Below are 20,924 nucleotides of genomic sequence, written 5' to 3' on the forward strand. Positions count from 1 at the left end.
AAGAAGAAGAAGTAGAAGTAGTAGTAGTAGTAGTAGTAGTAGTAGTAGTAGTAGTAGTAGTAGTAGTAGTAGTAAGCACTCAGGTCCTTTATTTAAGCAACAAATACCAATGCAGCAATTTGAAAACACTCTCTTACAAGTAAAATTCCTTCATAAAAAGTCCTTTATAAATGAAAAGTATTCACTCCTTTGGAAGTTGTCCCCTTTTTTGCCTTTTCATCATCATGATCAATTTATTACTCTGCCAAGGAACGCAGAGGAGTTATGGGACGATGAACATAACTTTGTCCTTCTGTTTGTCTGTGCCACATCTTTACTATAGATATACACGTATATGGGTCAATATATAATTGAGGGAGTTTGAAGTCCATGGGATATTCTGGAAACAATCATTTATTTGTGACTGGACTTGAAAGGGGGTGGTCACTCATAATCCTTGATCACTTATAATCCTTGATCACTTATTTTACATCTTATATTTTTAAAAACTAATTTACATTACTTTGAAGAAATTAGTTTTAAGTCTTACATAAAAAACTGGTTTAATCCCTCTTACTGATATATTGCTATATATCTTTGACATCATTAGATTATTATTGACACATCAGTGTGTTGGCAGCATGTTTCAGCTGTAGCTGCTGGAGGCGGAGCTAGTCTTAACTACTTAACAGTTTTATTGACAGTGGCATCAGATAAATCTGAGGGGACTGTTGTGGAAAAAGTGCCAAGAGACTTCTGACCGTAAAAAATAAAACATTCCTGGGTTGTTGGTCATTTTATTCCACTGAAAGAGGGAGAGATAAAAAATTGCCCAGCAAGAGTGAAAGCTTATCTTTAGGATGGCAGTTAAAACTCTTTTTCCACTGGTTCTTTTCAAATGGCCCCAGAAGATTTTCATACCATTCAAGAATTGCTTAGTCCTCCTCCTCCTTCCTAGAGATAAAAATGCATTCCCTTAAATGAACCTGGAGCTTTATTGACCATATCAGAAACTCTCAGTCCACATTCCATATGTTGACAAATGAGCTTACTTCGACTCCAACTCCAAACCTAACATAGGCCTCAAGTCCATATTTTTAACCCTAGTTATGTTACACTCCTGTTCTACCACTAAAAACAGTGGTTAGCCTGGGAGCTGATCACATTAGCATTGTCTGTCCCTGAAAATGAGTAAACATGTAGGTAACTGATCATGAATAGAAGATTAACAGCTGATTAAATAACCTAAGGGCCTGTAACCAAGTTTGTTTTCATGTGGTGTCAGGTGACTGATGAGATGAAATAATTAAAAACAGACATTCAAAAATGTGTTTTGGTGGGATAATGGATCATTTGAACACTGCTGCTGATAAAAAAAAACAAATATTTATTTTTTTATGTCTATGGTTTCACATTAAAAGTAGTCACCACAGTCATATCAAGGCATCATAAGTTACACAGCATTTTCCCTTAAGTCTGACCAAAACATTATCAATAGTAACAAAACACCCACCATCCAAAAGATATGTTGAAGATACAGTCACACTTTTGTTAAAAAATATTGTTACAGTTTAGTATTTTGAAGTTAGTTATTTTCATTATTATGCAACAGAGTGATTCACAATGCTATAGAGTGCTAGATGTAAAACATACATACAACAAATACACAGCACTACTAACATAGAAGTAGTAGGAAAATCTAGTGTTAACACATTTAAAGTGCATAAAATTTAGAAAGTACAGTAGTTTAAAGCAAGTCCTTCTCAGAAGGAAAAAATGACAGTACGCACAGTATGAGAAAACACCACAGGTGACCAGGAATGATTGTTTTAGTTTAAAAATAGTGCTGCTTCTTAATAGTTTTACAATTTTCGTATTGTCAACGATAGAACACTGTCAGCAGGTTCAGAGTAGCACCCAAAATGTGGTGTTTTCACAGTAAAACAAATAAGAATTAACACTTAAAGAAATAATTGAAACAGCTTGCAAGTCCTGTACACTTTGTTCTCTACAGTTGGGCACCTGCCTCACACATGTGTGGACGAGTCAGGAGGTGAGTGTGCCAGGAACACTCCCTCATTGAAATTGCTGGAGAAGCTGGTGTGGTAGCTGGGGCTGCTTCTGCTGCCTCTGCGGGGCTGAGATTTGGACACCGGGGATCTGACAGGGGAGAGCCTCTGGGCCTGGCACAACTTCTGGATCAGGAATCGTTTGTCACGACCCTCCTGAAAAACGAGGTGACACAAAGACAGTAGATTTCAGTTTTAAAGTGCATATGATAATCAAACATGGTCACTGAATGAAGAGTAAAGGAAGCAAACCTGAAAACAGACTAAACCTACCATAGCTAGCTGCTCCCTTAGCTGGTTAATGACTCTCTTGTGTGCTCCCGCTAAAGCAATCACATAAAACATGGCCAAACTGGAGAAAAAAACATGGAAATACTGTTACAATTACAGCCAGAGAGAGGAAAAAATGTTTAGTAAAGGCCAAAATACCTGGCTGAAACACGTACCATGTAACAACAAAGAAGGAGACAGCAAAGGCCTCTGATGAGAGAGCAAAGAGGAGGTTTTGGGCTCCACTGGGTAGCTGGGATACTGTAGTTGGCAGCACCTCCCAGGAGGTATTGAAATTAACAAATGGTCCACAAGCATGGGAACAGTTTATTCTGTGCAAAAAGGAAAGGCAAATGAGTGTATACACATAAATGACAGTATTAAGTGGTTCAAAACGTACTCAGAAACTTGTCAAAAATCAAAATGACTATTTGGAAATGTTCAGTCATAGACTTAAATTAAGTAAAAATTTTGAATTCTGAGATGAATACTTTTACTTGAAGATACTTTAAAGCTCCAGAGAAGCAGAAATATTACCCAACAGACTGAAGTTAAAAAAAATGAAATGGTCCATACTCACTGTGCTACACTAACTGTGACAGGAAGACAGGCAAGAGCCAGGCCGATCAGCAGCACACCGAGGAAGAAGAAGTTGGAGCTGGATGCTCGGAATGGGCGTGTGGCTGGACGGCAGTTCTTGATCAACGATACCTAGCAAAAAAAACCAGGTCAAACACTGTGACTTAGAGCCACTAAAAACAGAATTCCTATTTCTGATTTTGAGTCTTGGAAGAAAAGAAAGCTTGGGGGCACAACAAAACGGACCTTTTTGATGTAGAAAATAAAGAAGTATTTGATGGTGCAGATGGCAGGCAGCATCGGGCAGAAGAATGTGCCGATCCAGCAGATGGTCTGACCGTAGACGATCTCTAACACGTTCTGAGGAATAGCAAACTCCTGCTGGCCCCACCACTTCGCCAGGCCACAGTCACAGTGCTTCACAAGCAGCCTGGGCAGGACAGGAAAACACAAGGACAGAATTAAAAATGGCGGAAGTGAAGATAATGAGAGAAGTTTCCACTAAAAAAATGGATGATCAAGATGTTCAAACAGAGACTGAAACAGAGACTGAATGTTTTTCACAATGTAAAAAACCACTCCATTACAGTAAAAGTTCTGCAATATAAGATCCTACTGAAGTAAACAGAAGTGTTAATTTGGGCTAAATTTACCTCAAAACTAAAAATAACCACATGTGGGAATGTTATCTTCTGTAATCATTAGTGATCAATTACATGATAACTAATGATGTACCAATGGTTCAGCAGAGTTAAACTACTAGAGCTGCAACAGGCTGAGCTAGTTTCAACTATTTTCTCTACAGTAGGCCTGTTTAGTCCAGTTTTTTCTCAGCCAAAGCATCGCCAGATATATCAGACGGGTCATGAAAGAAGATGTGCAATGAAGACACAGAAAAAAAATGATAGATTTTTCATGTTTGGGTCCCATCTGTACCTTTGTTAAAATATGAGCTATTGTAGCTCTTGAGATGTCATAAGAGTGATTTAAATAAACTGTGTAATAATCTCACAAGTAGGTAGTTAGACAGTGGTTTTTATGGGATGTATAAGCCAAAGTCCTCTGATTAAACACTGGCTTAACCCTTAACAATGTGTTGTATTTCATAAACTCTACAAATAATTGTAATTTCAATTTTAAAAGTATAGAAGTACAATATTATCCTCTAAAATGCAGTGCAGTAGAAGTATGAAAGAGCAGAAAAAGAAAAATTACTGCAAGGTGATTTGAGATGATAAAGATTTCTTTCACTGTGGGAAAGTAAGGACATACTTGCGAGGAAACTCCACAAAGATGGTGACCGCAACAATGGTGATGAAGTCAAAGATGGTGAGTTTGTACATCTCCTGGCCCACACGGGTCTCCCAACACTGCCAACAGCAACAAAAACATACAGAGACTCATATAAGAAGTGCTTACTTCTAAAAACAGGACTGCACACGACTGGATTTTAACCGTATTCTACCCCATAGACATGTCACAGCTTACGACAGGATATGATACTCCATTTATACACCTGTGCTGAAGCCTTAGCTGACTGACAAACGGACTGAACAGCAAGTTTTTAGACGTATAACATAAGCACACACTATTCCATATACATCATTAACACTCAAAAATAATACCTTTAAGATCCTTTAGGTAGGGAAATGTTACACAGACGACAGCTAACATTGTGACAGAAGCCAGTTTGACACTCAAATCTTTGCACTGCAACAAGAAACTATTATATTTTGTATTATAACAAAAAAGTATCACTCACAGAATATAGTAAATGGTTGTAGCCACAGACACACTCCTTTTCACAATTAGTTATCTGAGACCACAGAGAGAAGAGCAAAACTGCAATACTGGTCAACCGCATGAAAACACACCTGTGAAGAAGCACAAGAAAGAGAGAATTACTTTTCATGGTAAGATCACCTTCAATAAAACGGATGAGGAATTCAATCAATACATCCACTGCACCTCATGAGAGTGAAGCGGATCTCAAAAGCAGGAGAGTAGTCCTCGTAGTTGATGATAACGGAGAAGAGAAGGGGGGTGATGAAGTTGGCCACCGTGATAACAATTGAGGGCAGATATTCGTAGATGAGGTCCACAATGAAATTCACCTGCAAAATAGTGAAGGTAAGAGTAAGGGTGTATACTTTGTTGTCTGCAGTTTTTATTAATATCTATGTAAGACATTAAAGAATCATGAGCTGTTTTATTAAATGCTTTTTCTGAAGTAGATGAAACATGCTGTCCGTTTTTCGTGTGGAATAGCACAGAAAAATAAAAATATAATCCAGGCATGCCAGCAACAGAGAGCACATCAGAAACGTGACAATTACCTTTGTCATTTGTGCTTCCTGGGAGAAGACGGTGGCGATGTAAATGCTGTAGAAGCAACCAGCCAGGACACCAATGACAAACAGGTTGAGGATGAGACGGATGAGATAAATCCGACACTTGTCTTTGCGGGTGCGATCTGCTATTTTCTGTTTTATCCTTTCCTCCTCCAGATCCGTCTGTGAACACACAAATATGCAACTTCAGGCAAGCAAAGACTAAAAGTAATGGAAGCATTTATTACACTTCCAAAAACCACTGAAAACACATTATGCAACTATTTTTTAAATGAAGAAAACTACATTATTCTAGATTAACTGGAAGATATTTTTGAAAGGATTCACAAAGCAGAGCTGACATTCATTAAGTTAAATAAAAATCTGATTGGCTGGTAATCAATCTGTATATTAGAGCAAAAAACACACCTATTTTCTGAGCTGTTCATTTATATTTCCATCAACCAAGATAGAGTTTCTGTATAAAGCCCCATTCAGTTAAAAATTGACCCTCCGTTTGTCTTCCATTACAGCTTCTGGGAAATCCTTGTATATAAACACAGGATAATAAACTAACCCTGAGCTCATAAAGCAAACTGCTCCTTTTCAGCCTTGCTGCGTTCTCATTGGTGATGCAGAAATCCCAGCCAGCAAAGATCTTGTTGCAAAAACTCTGAAAGCGATCCTCATCCTGAACCAGGTTACGTTTAAATCCTCTGGCAGACCTGGAAGAAAAGAAACATTTGAGAGCACTTCCCTTAAAACAAATGTATCTCCCCATGAGCCTGTATTTTCAGTACCTTTTAACAATCCAGATAAGACTGAGGGAGAGGTACGCTATGGTGGACAGCAGGTATGCCAGAGCCAAATTATAAGTGACGTTTGTAAAATGGATCTTGTCCACCTTGTAGAAGCCGTAGAAAAGATAGGTCTGTTCCAGAAAGCCCTGTCCGTGGAGAACAATAGGTGAGTGCAGAATCAATACTGAGAGGTTTGTTTTCCAGAGAACATTAAGCACAAAGTGCAAAGACTTACTCCACCAGAGAGCAGATCTGTAATGTGCTCATGAAAGATGACAAGACCTCGACGGGCGCTGCTTGGATAAACGCTGCACACTCCAGCTGAAGTAAAACACCAAGAATATGAGCTTTCGACTTTACTGTAAACCGTTAATGCTCAGGATGAAACAAATAAGTGTTGATTTACCATCATTTAGGTTGTAAGTGATATTTCCTGAAGCGTAAGGAGCAACGATGATGGGGAACATGACGAAGATGAACTTGATTAGAAAGATAATTAAGTTCAGCACGACCAGAAAGCGAAGGAAGGAGAAGTACGACAGGATCCCTGTGCCGAACATCCCTAGTGAATAAAAGAGAGACACAAGAAAAACTCAACTCTAAACAAAACCCTGACTGGTACATTTTCTTGTACAGAAAATGTATATTTTTTACAGTCAGTACCTCTAAACAGGAGTCAATAAATGCTCCCGATGCGAAGGATACTGTTTTCTGATCGTCTAATTATCCTTTTCTCACCTTCTATCAGGTGGATGTCGCCCCTCCAGAGCTTCATGGAGCTCAGCCATTCCTGGGTATCATCCTTCAGCCTCCTCAGATACCTGCGGCTGCTTCGCCTCCACTGTCTCCAGTTGCTTAACTCTTGAGCCTCTTCCAGGCGCTGTGTTCTAACACAATGAAAGTCAAATACAAAAAGAATTTAGCTCATGACTAGCCACCTTTGCCAAAACAGGCAATAAAAGCGTACATTTTCAATCTCATGTGAAGTGATCTGTTTAATATGGAGAAGGTGCTTCGTACTTGTCTCTGCGTTTCTCAGCCATGGGCTTGGCGAGTTCTCTGATGGGCTGCTGCTCCGTCACTTGACTCTTCTGTTTCTCTAAAGGTCTGGTGAAGGTGCTCATGCCCCATTTCCCACTGCTAGAGGAGCCGAGCCTCCCTCTGGAGCTGTTCCTTCGTTTGTTGCTGCTAGCTGACGACTTTCTGCGGTACAGAAGGGACTGGTAGCTGGGGAGCTGGTCCAGCAGTGGGTTACTGGTGATTCGTCCACTGCGATCAGTGAAGAACACTTGGAAAGATAAAGAAAATAATGTTTGACACTGTTCTACTAGAGGCAACCATTTAGAACAATCCAGACTTTACACTGCACACATTCGTAATATGGTTAAAAATTACAAAGAAATTCATTATTTTGTCGCTAAACTGTTGAACATTTCTAAATACTTGTAATATGATATCTATGAGGCTATTCAGTGCCAGTTGCTGACATTACATCTTGACAGAAAAAAGCAAGACAAAACAAAAGTGCAACTTCCAAGAATTCCAGCTCTACTCAAGTCTTATATGGCTGTGGTATGCTATCCTATGTGGTCTAATAATGCCTGCAGTTTTGTGACTTTTAGTTCAGATCAGCTTCTGCATATTCATATTCCATGTTTTGAAATAGTTTCCTATCTTTTCTTAATTAAGTTGTTTCACACTTTCCAAGAACAGTTGTGAATTAATCTTTCCCTGTATCCACAGAAAGACCTTATATAATATATATGTATACAGTATATTATGAAAGATGCGCTTTAAGGCTTTGAATATTTCAGTCTCTCACAATTGAGATTTTATCCGCATTTCAATATCTTCAGTAGGACTGAAGATATCTGTATTATTCAGTGTATTAAAAGCTGGGCAAAAATGATCATATAACTCGAGGATTATGAAGAAAAAACTGCAAAAAAAAACAAACATCAGCAACAGATTTGACAACGTTTATGATGTCAAAGGTTGCCATGTGAGCTTATGGGATTGGGCTGCACCGTTCACAGCTAGCATTAATTCCGTGTACTTTTCCAGATTTCCCAGTAAAAAAAAAAAGAATGTCCCAGTCCTCATTGCAACCCACTTGTCCCTGAGAATAAGTTTAAACACACAGTAAGACAAGACGGTGCTTCTTCAGACAGTTAAACTATAGTTTCTTATGCGAGCAACGATTACTTAATGTGTTTCTGCCTCTTTGTTGTATTTTACCAGCAGCTAACCAAGAAGCAGACTCGGCAAGTAAACATGCCAACAACGGAGTTTCGATAATGTACATAGACTCAGACCAAAATAAACAAACAATACTCCCAGTGAGCTTCCAAAGAGCTTTTCTCAAATCATTAACCAGCAGGACAAACTTTTTGGCATGTTGTTAACTGCTGTTCGATCCGAGGTTAGCATTACTAGCAGGCTAGCTAATGCCGAAAGAAGTTCGGTTCACTTGTTGGAGCGAAGTATCGCTAAACTTTATATTTACCTGGGTCGGTCTCCATTGTTTCCTTTTCGGAAAGAATAAAGTGCAGTTATTTATAGGTTTATAAAGAAGTTAGTCAACATTTAGCCTGGCAGACTTCGTCTACTGTATGGGAGTGGACCCTCCAGCTGTCAGGGAGATACCAGTCTTTCCCAGATATGACTTCCTGATACGGACGCAGCTCCAACTTCCACCGGCTGGAAGCAAAGACTGAAACCTTTCCTACACAGTCTGTGGCTAGAACTTGTTTTCAAGCCATTTTAATGAATCTGATTCTATTTCGAGGTATTGTTTTTCATTTTCTCAATCATCTTAAAGCTTTTTAATCACTCGAATATAAACTATTTAGAAAAAGAAGAGGATAAATAGGGCAGATATTATGCATGATGATGATCCATTATGCATCGTCTATCTATCTATCTATCTATCTATCTATCTATCTATCTATCTATCTATCTATCTATCTATCTATCTATCTATCTATCTATATAGATATAAAACAAGCAAATTCAATTCAATTCAATCAAATCTTGATGGACTACAACTGAGTTATTATAAAAAACAATAAAGAAAAGGGGATCTTACTAAAAGAGTCATTTGAGTTTATACACTTCTCAGCAAACAGCAGCCTATAGGGAACCTTTAGAGAACATCCCGGGGAACATTGCCTGAACATTTCCTCATGGTTACTGTTCACTGAGGTGTCAGAGAACGTCCAGTTTGCTGGGTTGTTATTCATGCATAAATTCAACTTTATTTTGAAAATTTGATCTCGCTTTTACTTTTACTTCAACATCACCGTTAGATAAAGCATGCAGGAATTAGAACTTTTTAAGTGTCGAATTATTGCCAATTAATTTAAAATTGATGTGTGGAGGGCAAAAGTTACTCTACTAGTAATTTATTTTCACTAATATTTAAATTACAGACATAGAAAATAATAAGTTATAAAACTTACACAGTCTACCTTTTTAAAGAGGGATAGAAATTGATGCTGCTGAAACCAAGGAAGTTTTTCTGCTTGATCCTCTAGGGATCACTGGGTTGCTGGTTATTTGTTTTTTTTTCATTCATGTTTCATGCTTTGGGATGCTTGCACACAATCGGTTTCCAAGCAGAATTTTGTAGAATGTTAACCTTAATTAATAATCAAAATTAGACAAGTAATTTGTTTTTTACGCATATAATATTGTGGGATCCTACCTGTAATAACTAATTGGTGGACTTCATTTGCATAGTGAATAATATTGTGGGGTTTTAACCTTAATATTGAATTCAGTCGGGTAAGTTTGTATTTCTGCAGGGCTATAAGTAAAATTTTTAAATGAGGCAGGAAAAAAATGCATAATTATAAAATATTACAGGGTCTTAAGATTAATCTTTAATTTAGTTTGGCAAATTTGTATTTCAAATAATACTGCAGGGTCTTAACCTCAATATTTAAACTCGTTGGGTAAATTTTCAAGACCAGTCCTATTTCTCTACTGGAAAGCAGTTTGACTGAGCAGCTGTTGGTTAATATGTGCCATATAAATACCAGTGTCTTGACCTGATCTGATTTGATGTGATTATTGACTTGTGGACTTTCTAGCTATCCTGCTTCTGTTAGTGGACTTTTTTTTAAAGCTCTTGTTCTTCAAACTGCTTTATAAATAAAGTTAGTACTATTGTTAATATTGTTATTTTTTATGGTAACTGAGCAGCACCACTTCATGTCAACCTGCACTAAGCTGGACTCTCAGACACCCACCTTCACTCTTATTAAGGATGCCAATCTTTATTGTTAGTCCAAAGAGTTTAATTATTGATATGACATAACAAAGAGCCCACATAGGATTTCCATGTCCTATTCCCAAGCGGACTTTACCTTTATTAGCTCAGCTCACACTTCCTGGTAGGCACACAATCAGTCTTTTATGTCACTGACGGTGTTTTTAAAACTGATTCATTCACATGTTGTCCTCAGGGCTTACAGACTGCTAGAGGGATTCTTAAAACATTTTTCAGGATTTACTTCTGTGTTTTTGCTCTCCATTAACACACAGGTAAGATACATTTGATAACAGAACAGGATATAGTTTAAGAAAATGTTTTATCTTAACAGTTAAGTAGAATTGATGTCCAATTATACACCACTAGTACATGTTCTTATTTCAACAGTTGTTTAATTTTTTTTGTCTCCTGTTGTCAGTTTATTGTCATTCAGATTGGTCTTTTTGTCTTGCTTTACTGTAATGGCTTTGTGTGAGAAGCATAGAGCTTCTCCATGTGATGGAAACCAAACCTCCTTAATGAATTAAAGATGAACAGATGATGATTGGAACCAGAGGTTAAATTACACATGCTTCCCTCTGACAGTAGAGCTGCCACTTTACAAAAAAACGCTTAGCCTAAACGTGTGATGCTTCTTGTTTAGATTACATTAAAACTAAAAAGAGAACAAATCAATGATGAAGGCAATCGCACTTATCTTCCCCGTGACAGCTTTAGGCACAATCGTATAGTCATATGTTTGCTTATTCAATAGTTTTTTTTCCTAGTTTTTATTAGTGAACCAGGACTGAAGCAGCTGCATATTGAGGAGAAAGTGAGCTGAGGAATCTTTGCTGCCTCTCAAAAAAACGGATCAATTTGAAGAATCTCATGACAAGTTACAGCAACGGAGGATTTTTCAACCATGCCTACCATGACAGCGAGACTCTGGAGATGGATAGAAGGTATGTGGTAATATCATAACAGAAAATGCGGTTTATTCTTCAAACGTGTATCAATGTAGCATTTTTTACTGAAAAAAAAACACTACAATTTATCAAAGAAAGAGTTTGTGCTGGGATACTGAATATACTGTACTTTGCAAAAATAAACACAGTGTCCTTATGGAACTACATGGATGGATATGATATTTTTCCTATCCGAAGCTGGTTCAATTGAATTTTAAACTTTTGGTTATGTTTTAACGTCTAACCTGTAGATTGTAAAGTTTCGAATGAACCCTTACAGTAAGTTAGTTCTGCACTTCCTTGATGAATCATGTGTCCTTAAAAATCACCTGTTTGATAATAAAACACATCCACAGACAAGAATTCAAATTCCAGTTCCTGATAACTGTTTTATTGTATGTCATAAACTGAATGATAACCCTGTCAGTTTAGCATGCTACATGTTATTTATTCTGTGCATACTATCATCTAGGCATTCAAGTAAAACCCACCACACTAACCCCTATGCCAGCCAAGACCCGGCCTCGTGGGGTGAGTTTCCTGACCGGACCCCCAGTGATGGTGCTTTAGGGAGGGCACCGTGGCAGGGGGAGAGCTTCAGGCAGACGGGAGAAAACACCCCCATGGGCCCCATCTCCACACGGCAGCACAACCTGAGTTAGTGGACCCAATCTAAATTTAATTTAAACATTATTATGTCTTCATTTGCTCAGATACTAATGCATGTATGGAAGAAAAACATTGATCACTGCCAGACAATGCATGTTTTGTACTTGTCTCTGTGTGTTGCTAAGAGGCACTTCTGTTGACACTTCCTCTCACTTTTTGAAAAACACCTTTCAGATCGCAGTAGATTTCACACTGGCTCACAGCATGATCCATCGTCACGTTTTCAGCTTCCTTCTTCAACGTCAGGTAATGGTTTAACTAACTTTTCTCGTTAAACAGTAACTTCCTCATACATTTGCATTTCTTTTTCTTCCTAAGGTCCCATACTGGAGACATGGTAGTGCTAAATGCACATGAAGCTGTAAAGACATTTTAAAAATAAATATTCAGATCATGTTGACCTGTTGACTTTTATTACCAGCTATTATTATACCACTATTAATGGAAGCTGTAGATAACAGTACAATACATGACAAGGAGAACAAGGCAGTTTAATGAAAACTAAACAGAAGGCAGAGGATCGTTGGAGTAATGTTACCTCCATCTGACATAAACTAAGGGTTGTATGCCAGCTTCTGTTGAGAACAAAAACAAATCAGAATAATTATTTTTTCATGTCAGGCTTTTCCATTTGCATTGTGTCCATTGTGCTGTATCATAATTAAACCTTTGTATAATTTCTCACTACGTCATTAGGTTAGAGATCAAGCTTTCACCATGACATGTTTACATTTTTGGACAGACAAGCAGTATTGTGCAGTGTCAGTCTTTCAGCTATAGTCTGGATTGCCATGAAATTTGATACAGATATTCATGATTCCCATAATTACGCTTTCCATTTCATTTTATTCATATATTTGACAGACACAGCTCCGTAACTGACTGTAAAAAACACTTAAAATGAGCCAGAGTTTGCCCAAAATCTTCATCTGTTGTGCTTCTCCAGTTGTTAAAATGGCAACAAAAATCGGAATAAAAAACATATAGTATCCATGGTATGCAACAAAATAAATAAATATAAGGGATACATACATATATCTAATGATATTTCCACAGCTTTATTTTATGTTTTATGCTAGTTCTACAGTCATAAACGAACAACCATTTATATAATGGCATTGAATTTATAATGACTCCTATAGCTCTGTTTTTTTATGATGGAATGATTGAAACACATGCATCTTTTTTTTTTAAAAACTCATGCATTTTCGGTTTTTTTTGTAGATTTATTAAGTCTTCTTGAAATATGGCAAAATCTACTACTGACCACTTAACTTGCCATGAGTCATTACAATTGACTACAGAGGATTTTAGGTTTTTCCTGAAGAATTTAAAGGTAACATTCCATTTACTCTGTGTAAAACACCAGAGCATAATACTGCCACCACCATGCTTATCAGTAGGCACGGTGTCCTTGGGGTAAAAGACCTTGACTCGTTCAAGTCAGCGATATGCTTTTTCAGAGTTTTGCTGAGCCCCTCAGACTTTCCAATAGTGTTTGTGGCTGAGTCTATGAGTATGATTGTGTCAAATGGGCCCATATTTAAATAAGCTCAGAGATGTCAGCAGCTGTAGTCAATCAAGTTAACGCCATGAAAAAAACATTAACACAGCTTTCTATATCACTAAAAATGGTCATTCAAATTGCTGTATGTTTATTTTTGACCCAGCAGATGTTGTCATATTTACAGAAGACCAATGATAAATCGAAGAAGAGCCATTTGTGTAAAGACCAGGACATACTTGGTCTTTACGAATGTATGTATACTTTTGTTCACAACTGTACTACACTGTAAAAATAAATCTGTAATTGTCTAGAATTTAAAATTTTGACAAGACTGATATTTTTTAAGTAACACAATAAAACAACAAAAATAAACAGCAAAATATCACAAATAAAACTTTAATTGTGAATAAACATACTTTTTTTTGAAGAAACTAGAATTTTTTGGCATGAAATGAAAATATTTCAAACTCCAAACTAATTTCCCCAAGTAGTTTGAACTGAAATGAACTTAATTAATTAGCAAATGTTATTAGACTAATACACCAAACTCTTTGTGAACATTGTACCAACATTGTTAAGTTGTTAGTGCTGTCATTGCAAACATTATCATGTAACTGACAGCAGTTACAGTAGTAGCACAGCTGACACAATGCCACTTTTATGGACGCTGATAGTTTTAGTATCGCAGGTTTAGTCAGAACAAGAGCTCAGGTAAAGACAAGTTTAATGTCATTCACAGCAGCAAACAGTCAACTGTAAACTGTGCTGTGTCCTATAAAACTATCAGCAGAGCTTTTTGCAAGTATATTTATGGTACAGTCATACTTGTATCTTAAATTTCTGTGCAGCTAATCAGGACACTGTAGAGAGCAGAAGGTAATGAATAAAAGCATCTTATCCCCGTTATCTCTTCACATTTGAACAGAAATCCACTTTTTTTTGGTCATTCATGCAGGTAACATGACAATGAGATGGAGAAGAATGACAGTGAGAAGGATGAGCATGTTTCCTGACACAGATCCTGCACATGTAGCTTTCACAGAGGATGCCATCAGGAATGAGATGGAAAATGGTAAGTGCCTGTAGTGGGTGTCGGATTATACCCGTTGGACATGCACAATATCAGCCAGGACACCCGATATGCATTCTGGACGGCAGTTTTTGCAAAGATAACAGGCAGCACTTTGTCTTGTCATCTTGTGTCTGACAGAGGAACAAGACCTTGTCGAAGAACTTGTTGCTATGTCCGCACGAGACCGGACCCGGGCCATTCTGGACCTTCCAATGAGCTTTGAAGAGAAGAAGCATATCCGGTGTGTATGAAGTCACGAATAGTTGAAGGTGATAAGCGAGGCCTTTCCAGTGTTGTTCAAGGCATTTAGTTAACCATTACACCCTGCTGGGAACCATAAAATAAGCAAAGACTTGGTGTTATTTCGAGTGCCGCCTGGTGGTGTTGCAATCTAGCTCTTTGGAGGAAGACTTATACGTTAGTAAACATACTGCTCTCTTCTTACACAAGAAACTATAAAATAAAAGTCCAAAGGGTTTTCTGCAGACTAAATACCTATGCTATTGTTGCTGATAAGGAGAAAATTGTGAACTTTAAAGGGTTATGTCACTAACATATTAATTTTTCTTATAAATGACCTTCACAGGAGCCAAGTAGAGGCATTAAAGTCTTTCAACAAATCGCGGCAGTTCACATGTTTTGCAGATTGCTCTGAAAATGTGTCAGTGGTGAGTGTTTCATTTTCCATCATAAAACAAAATGCTGCATTTTTAGCTATGATTTGTAGCCTGTGCCTGTATTACATATGTGTGACAAGCTGCTGTTTCAGTCTTTTCGAAGGGCTGGTTACAGCATAAAGTCGGCCAGGCAGACTCTGGAACTGTGGCAAGGCATCATGAAAGAGATCGGTGGCAAGTTTGGCTCCAGTGTGCTCTCCTATTTCGTGTTCCTCAAGTGGCTTCTCATGTTTAACATTTTCTCCTTCATGGTCAACTTTGGCTTCATTACCATACCGCTGCTTGTTTCCGACCACTCACCAAACATACCCCCAAATGTGAGCTTCAGAGGACTGGAGCTACTGTCTGGAGCTGTAAGTGGAGGCATTTATCACATCTATTACAAATATAGTATAATACAGTACATTGATTCATTTTTTTCCATTTCTAATAATAATAATGTGAAGCTACTTTAATCTATGATTTGATTTCACAACAGATAAAAGGACTATTTAGAGCTTTTGGTTCACTCTCACTGCTCTCATCTATATTATTCTGGGTCCACATCAAGCATTTGTTTTCACAAAAGAAAATAAAAAATACCTGACTTCACACTATTTTCTTAGCATCTAACAGCTAATAGGCACAGTTATTAAGTAACTGGTGAACAAAATCGGGCATTTAGAATCTAAAGAGCCAGATATTTCCCTTGGTAGGTGGTGGAGACCAAAAGAGAGATAAAAACTGAATCAATCCTAAACTTATATCTACTACGTTCCAATAAATGGGAATGGTGCTGTGTATCTGCTGTATATATGAATAGGAGGCTGTTTTCTAACACATCAGCATTACCAGCTTGGTAAGATAATAGTGCACCGCTTGTTGAGCTTAACTAAAATAAGCAAATTCAACTGAGATGCTGACTTAAAGTGACAGCCACCGCTGACGTACATTATGTAATATTTTATTAGACTCTAATTGTTCTTTCTGCACTGACTGGATGATTTTTTGGCTTCTCTAGGGGTATTTCACGTATACTGTCATGTACTATGGTGGCTACAGCAATGCTACTGTGGGTCAGGTATACGACATGCAGCTAGCCTATTTCTTCACCATTGCAGTCTATATGGTGCTGTGTGGCATCGCACTTATTTTCAGGTCAGTTCAGTCATCTGCTTGACTTCTCCAGTAGCGATTCCATAGATTAACCTGAATTTTCTTCTTGGTATGTAGTGATTTTTGCAATCTGTTTTATCCTGTTTTATCCTCATGCAGCATGGCAAGCTCATTTAGGCAGAACTACGTTCTAGCAGACTCTGTTTCGAACAGCGCATGGCAACTTCTATGCAGTTGGGACTTTAGTGTGACCAATGAGAGGGCAGTGAGACAGCGCAGGAACAACCTCCGTGTCCAGCTCCAGGTGACTGATACTGTGTTTCAGACCTATTTGTGTTGATTAAGACAACAAATCAAGAAAGATATATAAAGTAGAATATTAAAAAAAACTATAGCTGTATATGATATTTCTATCAATTAGCTTTAAGAGTTTAATTTCAATAAGTGTCATTATTATTATTATCACCATGTTTGCCCTCTTTTTCTCCAGGAATCTTTATCAGAAAAAGCCCAAGAGGAACTTCTAACGCTCTCTGAGAAACTGAGGCACTATGGGGTTCATTTCGGTTCCTGGCTTCTCTCCACCGGCTTGGCTGTCGGTTGTGGAGCCAGCATCTACTATCTCTGCCAGTACGAACAGAAGGTACACAAGTCAAGATCGACTTATTAGGCTTAAAGTTCAATTAGAATACTTGCTTTGCTTGGTTGTTGTCTACACTCAATACAAAAATGTTTCCTCTTATTCTGAGAAATGTAAGTCTTGTTGTCGTTAACACCAGTGTAACCAAAAAAAAGTCTTTAAAATCCATGTCAAGGTGTGTCATACACTTACTGGATGTCATGTTTTGAGTCACTTACCAGCAGGGCAATGTTTGATTCATTTCATTGCACGTACTACTACGTCATACAGTGTGAACTACATTTGTTGACAGATAACCTCTGTTATCTTTGTAGCGGACAACAGATACTAGAAACTGGTCTCTGAGTCAAGAGGCAGAGACTCTCCTGGTTCCCTTCGTGGTGTCTCTGATCAACCTCGTCATCCCACTTTTTTACTCCCTCTTCAACAAATTTGAACACTACTCCAGTCAGCGCCAACAGATCTACGCTCTGGTAGTAAGGTCAGGGTTTTTTTTTTCTTTTTAATGTTTGGAAATGCTTTTATAGTGTCATTTAGAACTTGATATAACTCTCAAGTATCTAGAATCAGCAGCTGCTGAGCATAAAGATTGGAAACGGTTTACCATGCATAGCACAAATATATTTATATAATTGTTTGTATATTTGTATTTCAGCTATGCTATTGAGTGATAGTAATGACACAAGAAGTAAATATGATGTAAAAACATCATTCATGATCTCATCTTGTTCTTAGAAGAAAGCAAATAATTCCCCAAACTCTTAATTTAACGACCAGTAATGCTTAAGATCTGTTCTTATTTTTTCCCATTTGCAGAAATGTCTTCCTCAGATTGGTCATTCTGGCAGTTTTATGTTACTACTGGATGAATGTGGTGGCTGAGAAGTTTTCGGTACGTTTGACTGAAAATAACCCAGTTTAAATTTCATCAGTAAACCTCTACAAACACTCATTCATGACCTTGTTGTCCCTCCAGTGCTGGGAGTCCATGGTAGGACAAGCTTTGTACCGTCTGGTCATCTTTGATTTTCTATTTCTGATGTTGGGATCCTTCTTTGGGGAGTTTCTTAGCAAGTGAGTTACACAACTTCAAGTCTGTTTGTGCTCTTAAGAGTCACTTGAATTACAGAGTTTTACCTTAGTTGTAATTCATTTCTCTTTAACAGTGTAATTGGGACCAGATTACTAACAAGTCTGGGGGTTCCAGAATTTGACGTCGCCAGGAATGTCCTCGACCTCATCTACACACAGACGCTGGCCTGGTAAGCACAATTCATTCAGCACTTAGTGAGAATCAAACAGTGAGTCTCTTGGTATCAGGGCCAATTTAAAGTTAGATTCTGCCTTATTTTCTTTCCATAGGATTGGCATCTACTTCGCTCCTCTCCTGCCTGCCATCCAGATTCTCAAATTCTTTCTCCTGTTTTACTTAAAGAAGGTAAATGCATGTTTTCAAGGTGTTTTAGAGGTGACGCACTGCACAAGGCCAACACAATGCTACTGCTGCCAAAGCTGCTCAATGTAGTCTTTAAGGCTCGTGTTACTCTATTTGAGCATGTAGGTCAATAATTAATTAAAATCCTCTCAGCACATGGACTGCATGCTTTATTTTGTGTCATGGAAAGGATAGCCAAGGTTTTCATGCAGCAATCATTAGGCTTGAATTGCACCAGACAAGGTCAATCAATCCCAGAAAATTAAATGACTTCAGTATGATTTGTAATTTGATCCACGTTGGATGTGGTGTTGCTGAATGTTTAATGAACACACTGAATGACCTTTGAAGCAGTGCTAGTCAAAGCCCTGATGTTTTTTTTTTATTATGGACTGAAGTAGAGGCGACGTTGGGGCGGCAGTGAACTCACAGTTTTGTGATGGCACTACATGAGTATTTGCAAGAACATTTTGTAAATAATGGTGTTTGTATGGGTGTATATATGGGGTTGTCCACATGTCTATTTCTTTTGAACCTCCCCAGTTCAGCCTGATCCAGAACTGCCAGCCTCCTCGGCGATCAGGCAGGGCAGCTCAGATGCAAACTATCTTCATCTTTCTGCTCTTCTTCCCTTTCTTCGTGGGAGCCCTGTCAGTGGTTGCATACACTGCCTGGACGTAAGAGCGCACGACTCAAATAGAGACAAGCAAAATATGTTCTACAAGCTGTTTCCCCTCTGAGAAGAATTTAGCACATGCTGCGCTATTTATCAACGCAGTAAATTCATTCATCCTCGTTTTGTTTGCCTTGTCCTGCTTTGTAGACTGAGTCCGTCTGAGCAGTGTGGCCCTTTTCGGGGACTCAACAACACCTTTGCTGTGGTTGAAGTCTGGATGACAGAACTGGAGGGACCCTCTCATTCTCACTGGACGGTCTGGATCTACCATAACGTCATCAGGAGTGAACTCTTCTATTTTCTTGTGACACTGATCATCATGTAAGTACAAACTGCAAGTGTGGCGTTTGTGTTGCAAGTGCTCTATTGTGTTGACGTTGATAAAATCGTGTTTTAAGCCATGTTTTGCATTTAAGTATGTTTGTGTGTGTATTCATGTGTATCTTTTGCATCTTTGTTTCATTATGCAAATCCTGGTCAGTGTCATCATTTACATCTTTTGGCAAGTCACTAAAGGCCGCCAGGAGCTTATCAGACTCCTGAGACAACAGATTATAAATGTGAGTTAAATATGTGTGTTTGTTTTGTTTTGAATGTATTTTTTCAACCTTTGGGAATAAGTGGGTGCCCGTTTAAGCTGGGATTCACTTGAACGTCACATGTTGTCTGTTTTTTCAAAGTCTTTCTCTGCCGTTTCATTTCTCTCCCTCCAGGAGGGGAAAGACAAATCCTTTTTGCTAGACAAGCTGCAGAACCTCCAGAAATCTCACCCCAACAGAAATCCCAAACAAAAGAAGCAAAAAGAGGTTTGTTGTGACAGGGTTTTTTTTTGTGCTAGCTCCATCTTGCTTCCACAAGTTTGTTATCAAGTACATCAAATGTTTTCTTCTCTTCTTCAGCACACCAAACGACATTCAGATAACCACTCCACGAGCAGTCATTCCAACTCAAACGCCATGGTTCAGGCGTTACTTGCTCGCCGGCAGTTTGAAGAAGAGGGGGACAGACACAGCGCTGAAGGAGTGCCCGCTCCCTCCGACATCTCAGCCTCCAGTGCGGTGATGCAGGCCATGTTGGCCCGGCAGAGAGCTGAGAGAGAGCAGGATGATTTGTACCACACGCCCGATGAAAACTCTTCATCTTCAGACGCCCTGGTGCAGGCCCTTGCAGCCAGGCAGAGGGTCGAGGCTCAGGAGAGGGATGAATACTACAGCACAGCAAGTTTTTCTGAAAACCCTGTCAGCGGTTCCAGCGCCGTCATGCAGGCCATGCAAGCCAGGCAAAGAGCAGAGGCCGAGAGAGGGCACGATACGGATGACCTGCAATCTCCGGTGTCAAGCGTTATGATGCAAGTCATGCAGGCCAGGCAGAGAGCAGAGGAAGAAGACAGGATTCAGTGGGTCCCTGCTCCACCACAAAGCGCTGCTCCTCCAGGCTCTAGTGCTCTCATCCAGGCCATGTTGGCCCGACAGCAGGCCCAGAATGAATATGATGACGGATACTGAACAAGGGCTCCAACTTTTAAGCCGCGGAGAGAAAAGCAGACGTGAAAAGAACATTTGTACGCACTTTTAAGACTAACAAACTGCACTTTATGTTGTCACCCACAGTGAATTAGCATCAGTCCAGAGGTGAGGTAATTTGTCCAGACTGTGACACACCCAGTCCTGCTGTACATGCAAGAGAAAGGCTATGAGAGAGTGCAGGTCCACCTCTTCATGCACTTTTTATAAACTTCATAAATCAGTAAATGAACACTAGGCCTCATCTTGTGCCATTTGTAATATTATTTGTGTATCATAAACAAAAGTTGTCAATAGTATGTAAAAATAAATATCACCGTATATCCATTGTCTACACACTGCTTTATCCTCATTAGGGTCGCATGCTTCTGCAAAATTAG

General features: G+C 38.7%; 2 protein-coding genes across 2 annotated transcripts; one reads left to right on the forward strand and one right to left on the reverse strand.

Annotated features, from left to right (window-relative positions):
- Nucleotides 1–1,350: 1,350 nt before the first annotated feature.
- LOC110958859 (transmembrane channel-like protein 7) lies at nt 1,351–8,693 on the reverse strand. The gene is made up of 16 exons (XM_022205575.2): nt 8,534–8,693; nt 7,048–7,315; nt 6,766–6,914; nt 6,434–6,589; nt 6,263–6,348; nt 6,028–6,173; nt 5,805–5,952; nt 5,234–5,410; nt 4,866–5,011; nt 4,660–4,771; nt 4,170–4,267; nt 3,144–3,327; nt 2,899–3,029; nt 2,495–2,650; nt 2,322–2,400; nt 1,351–2,204 (listed from the first exon to the last, which is right to left on the reverse strand). The coding sequence occupies exons 1-16, from the start codon at nt 8,547–8,549 to the stop codon at nt 2,007–2,009; spliced, it is 2,250 nt and encodes a 749-aa protein (XP_022061267.1). The 5' UTR covers nt 8,550–8,693; the 3' UTR covers nt 1,351–2,006.
- A 1,986-nt stretch (nt 8,694–10,679) lies between these two features.
- tmc5 (transmembrane channel like 5) lies at nt 10,680–20,867 on the forward strand. Its single transcript, XM_022205547.2, has 20 exons — nt 10,680–11,247; nt 11,723–11,907; nt 12,094–12,165; nt 14,382–14,498; nt 14,637–14,739; nt 15,085–15,166; nt 15,268–15,528; nt 16,176–16,312; nt 16,430–16,574; nt 16,761–16,913; nt 17,225–17,391; nt 17,727–17,802; nt 17,887–17,984; nt 18,077–18,172; nt 18,273–18,348; nt 18,889–19,022; nt 19,169–19,342; nt 19,503–19,581; nt 19,735–19,827; nt 19,921–20,867. The coding sequence occupies exons 1-20, from the start codon at nt 11,174–11,176 to the stop codon at nt 20,524–20,526; spliced, it is 2,928 nt and encodes a 975-aa protein (XP_022061239.2). The 5' UTR covers nt 10,680–11,173; the 3' UTR covers nt 20,527–20,867.
- Nucleotides 20,868–20,924: the final 57 nt, after the last annotated feature.

The sequence above is a fragment of the Acanthochromis polyacanthus genome, chromosome 3 (genome assembly GCF_021347895.1).
Source record: "Acanthochromis polyacanthus isolate Apoly-LR-REF ecotype Palm Island chromosome 3, KAUST_Apoly_ChrSc, whole genome shotgun sequence".
Lineage (NCBI taxonomy): Eukaryota > Metazoa > Chordata > Actinopteri > Pomacentridae > Acanthochromis > Acanthochromis polyacanthus.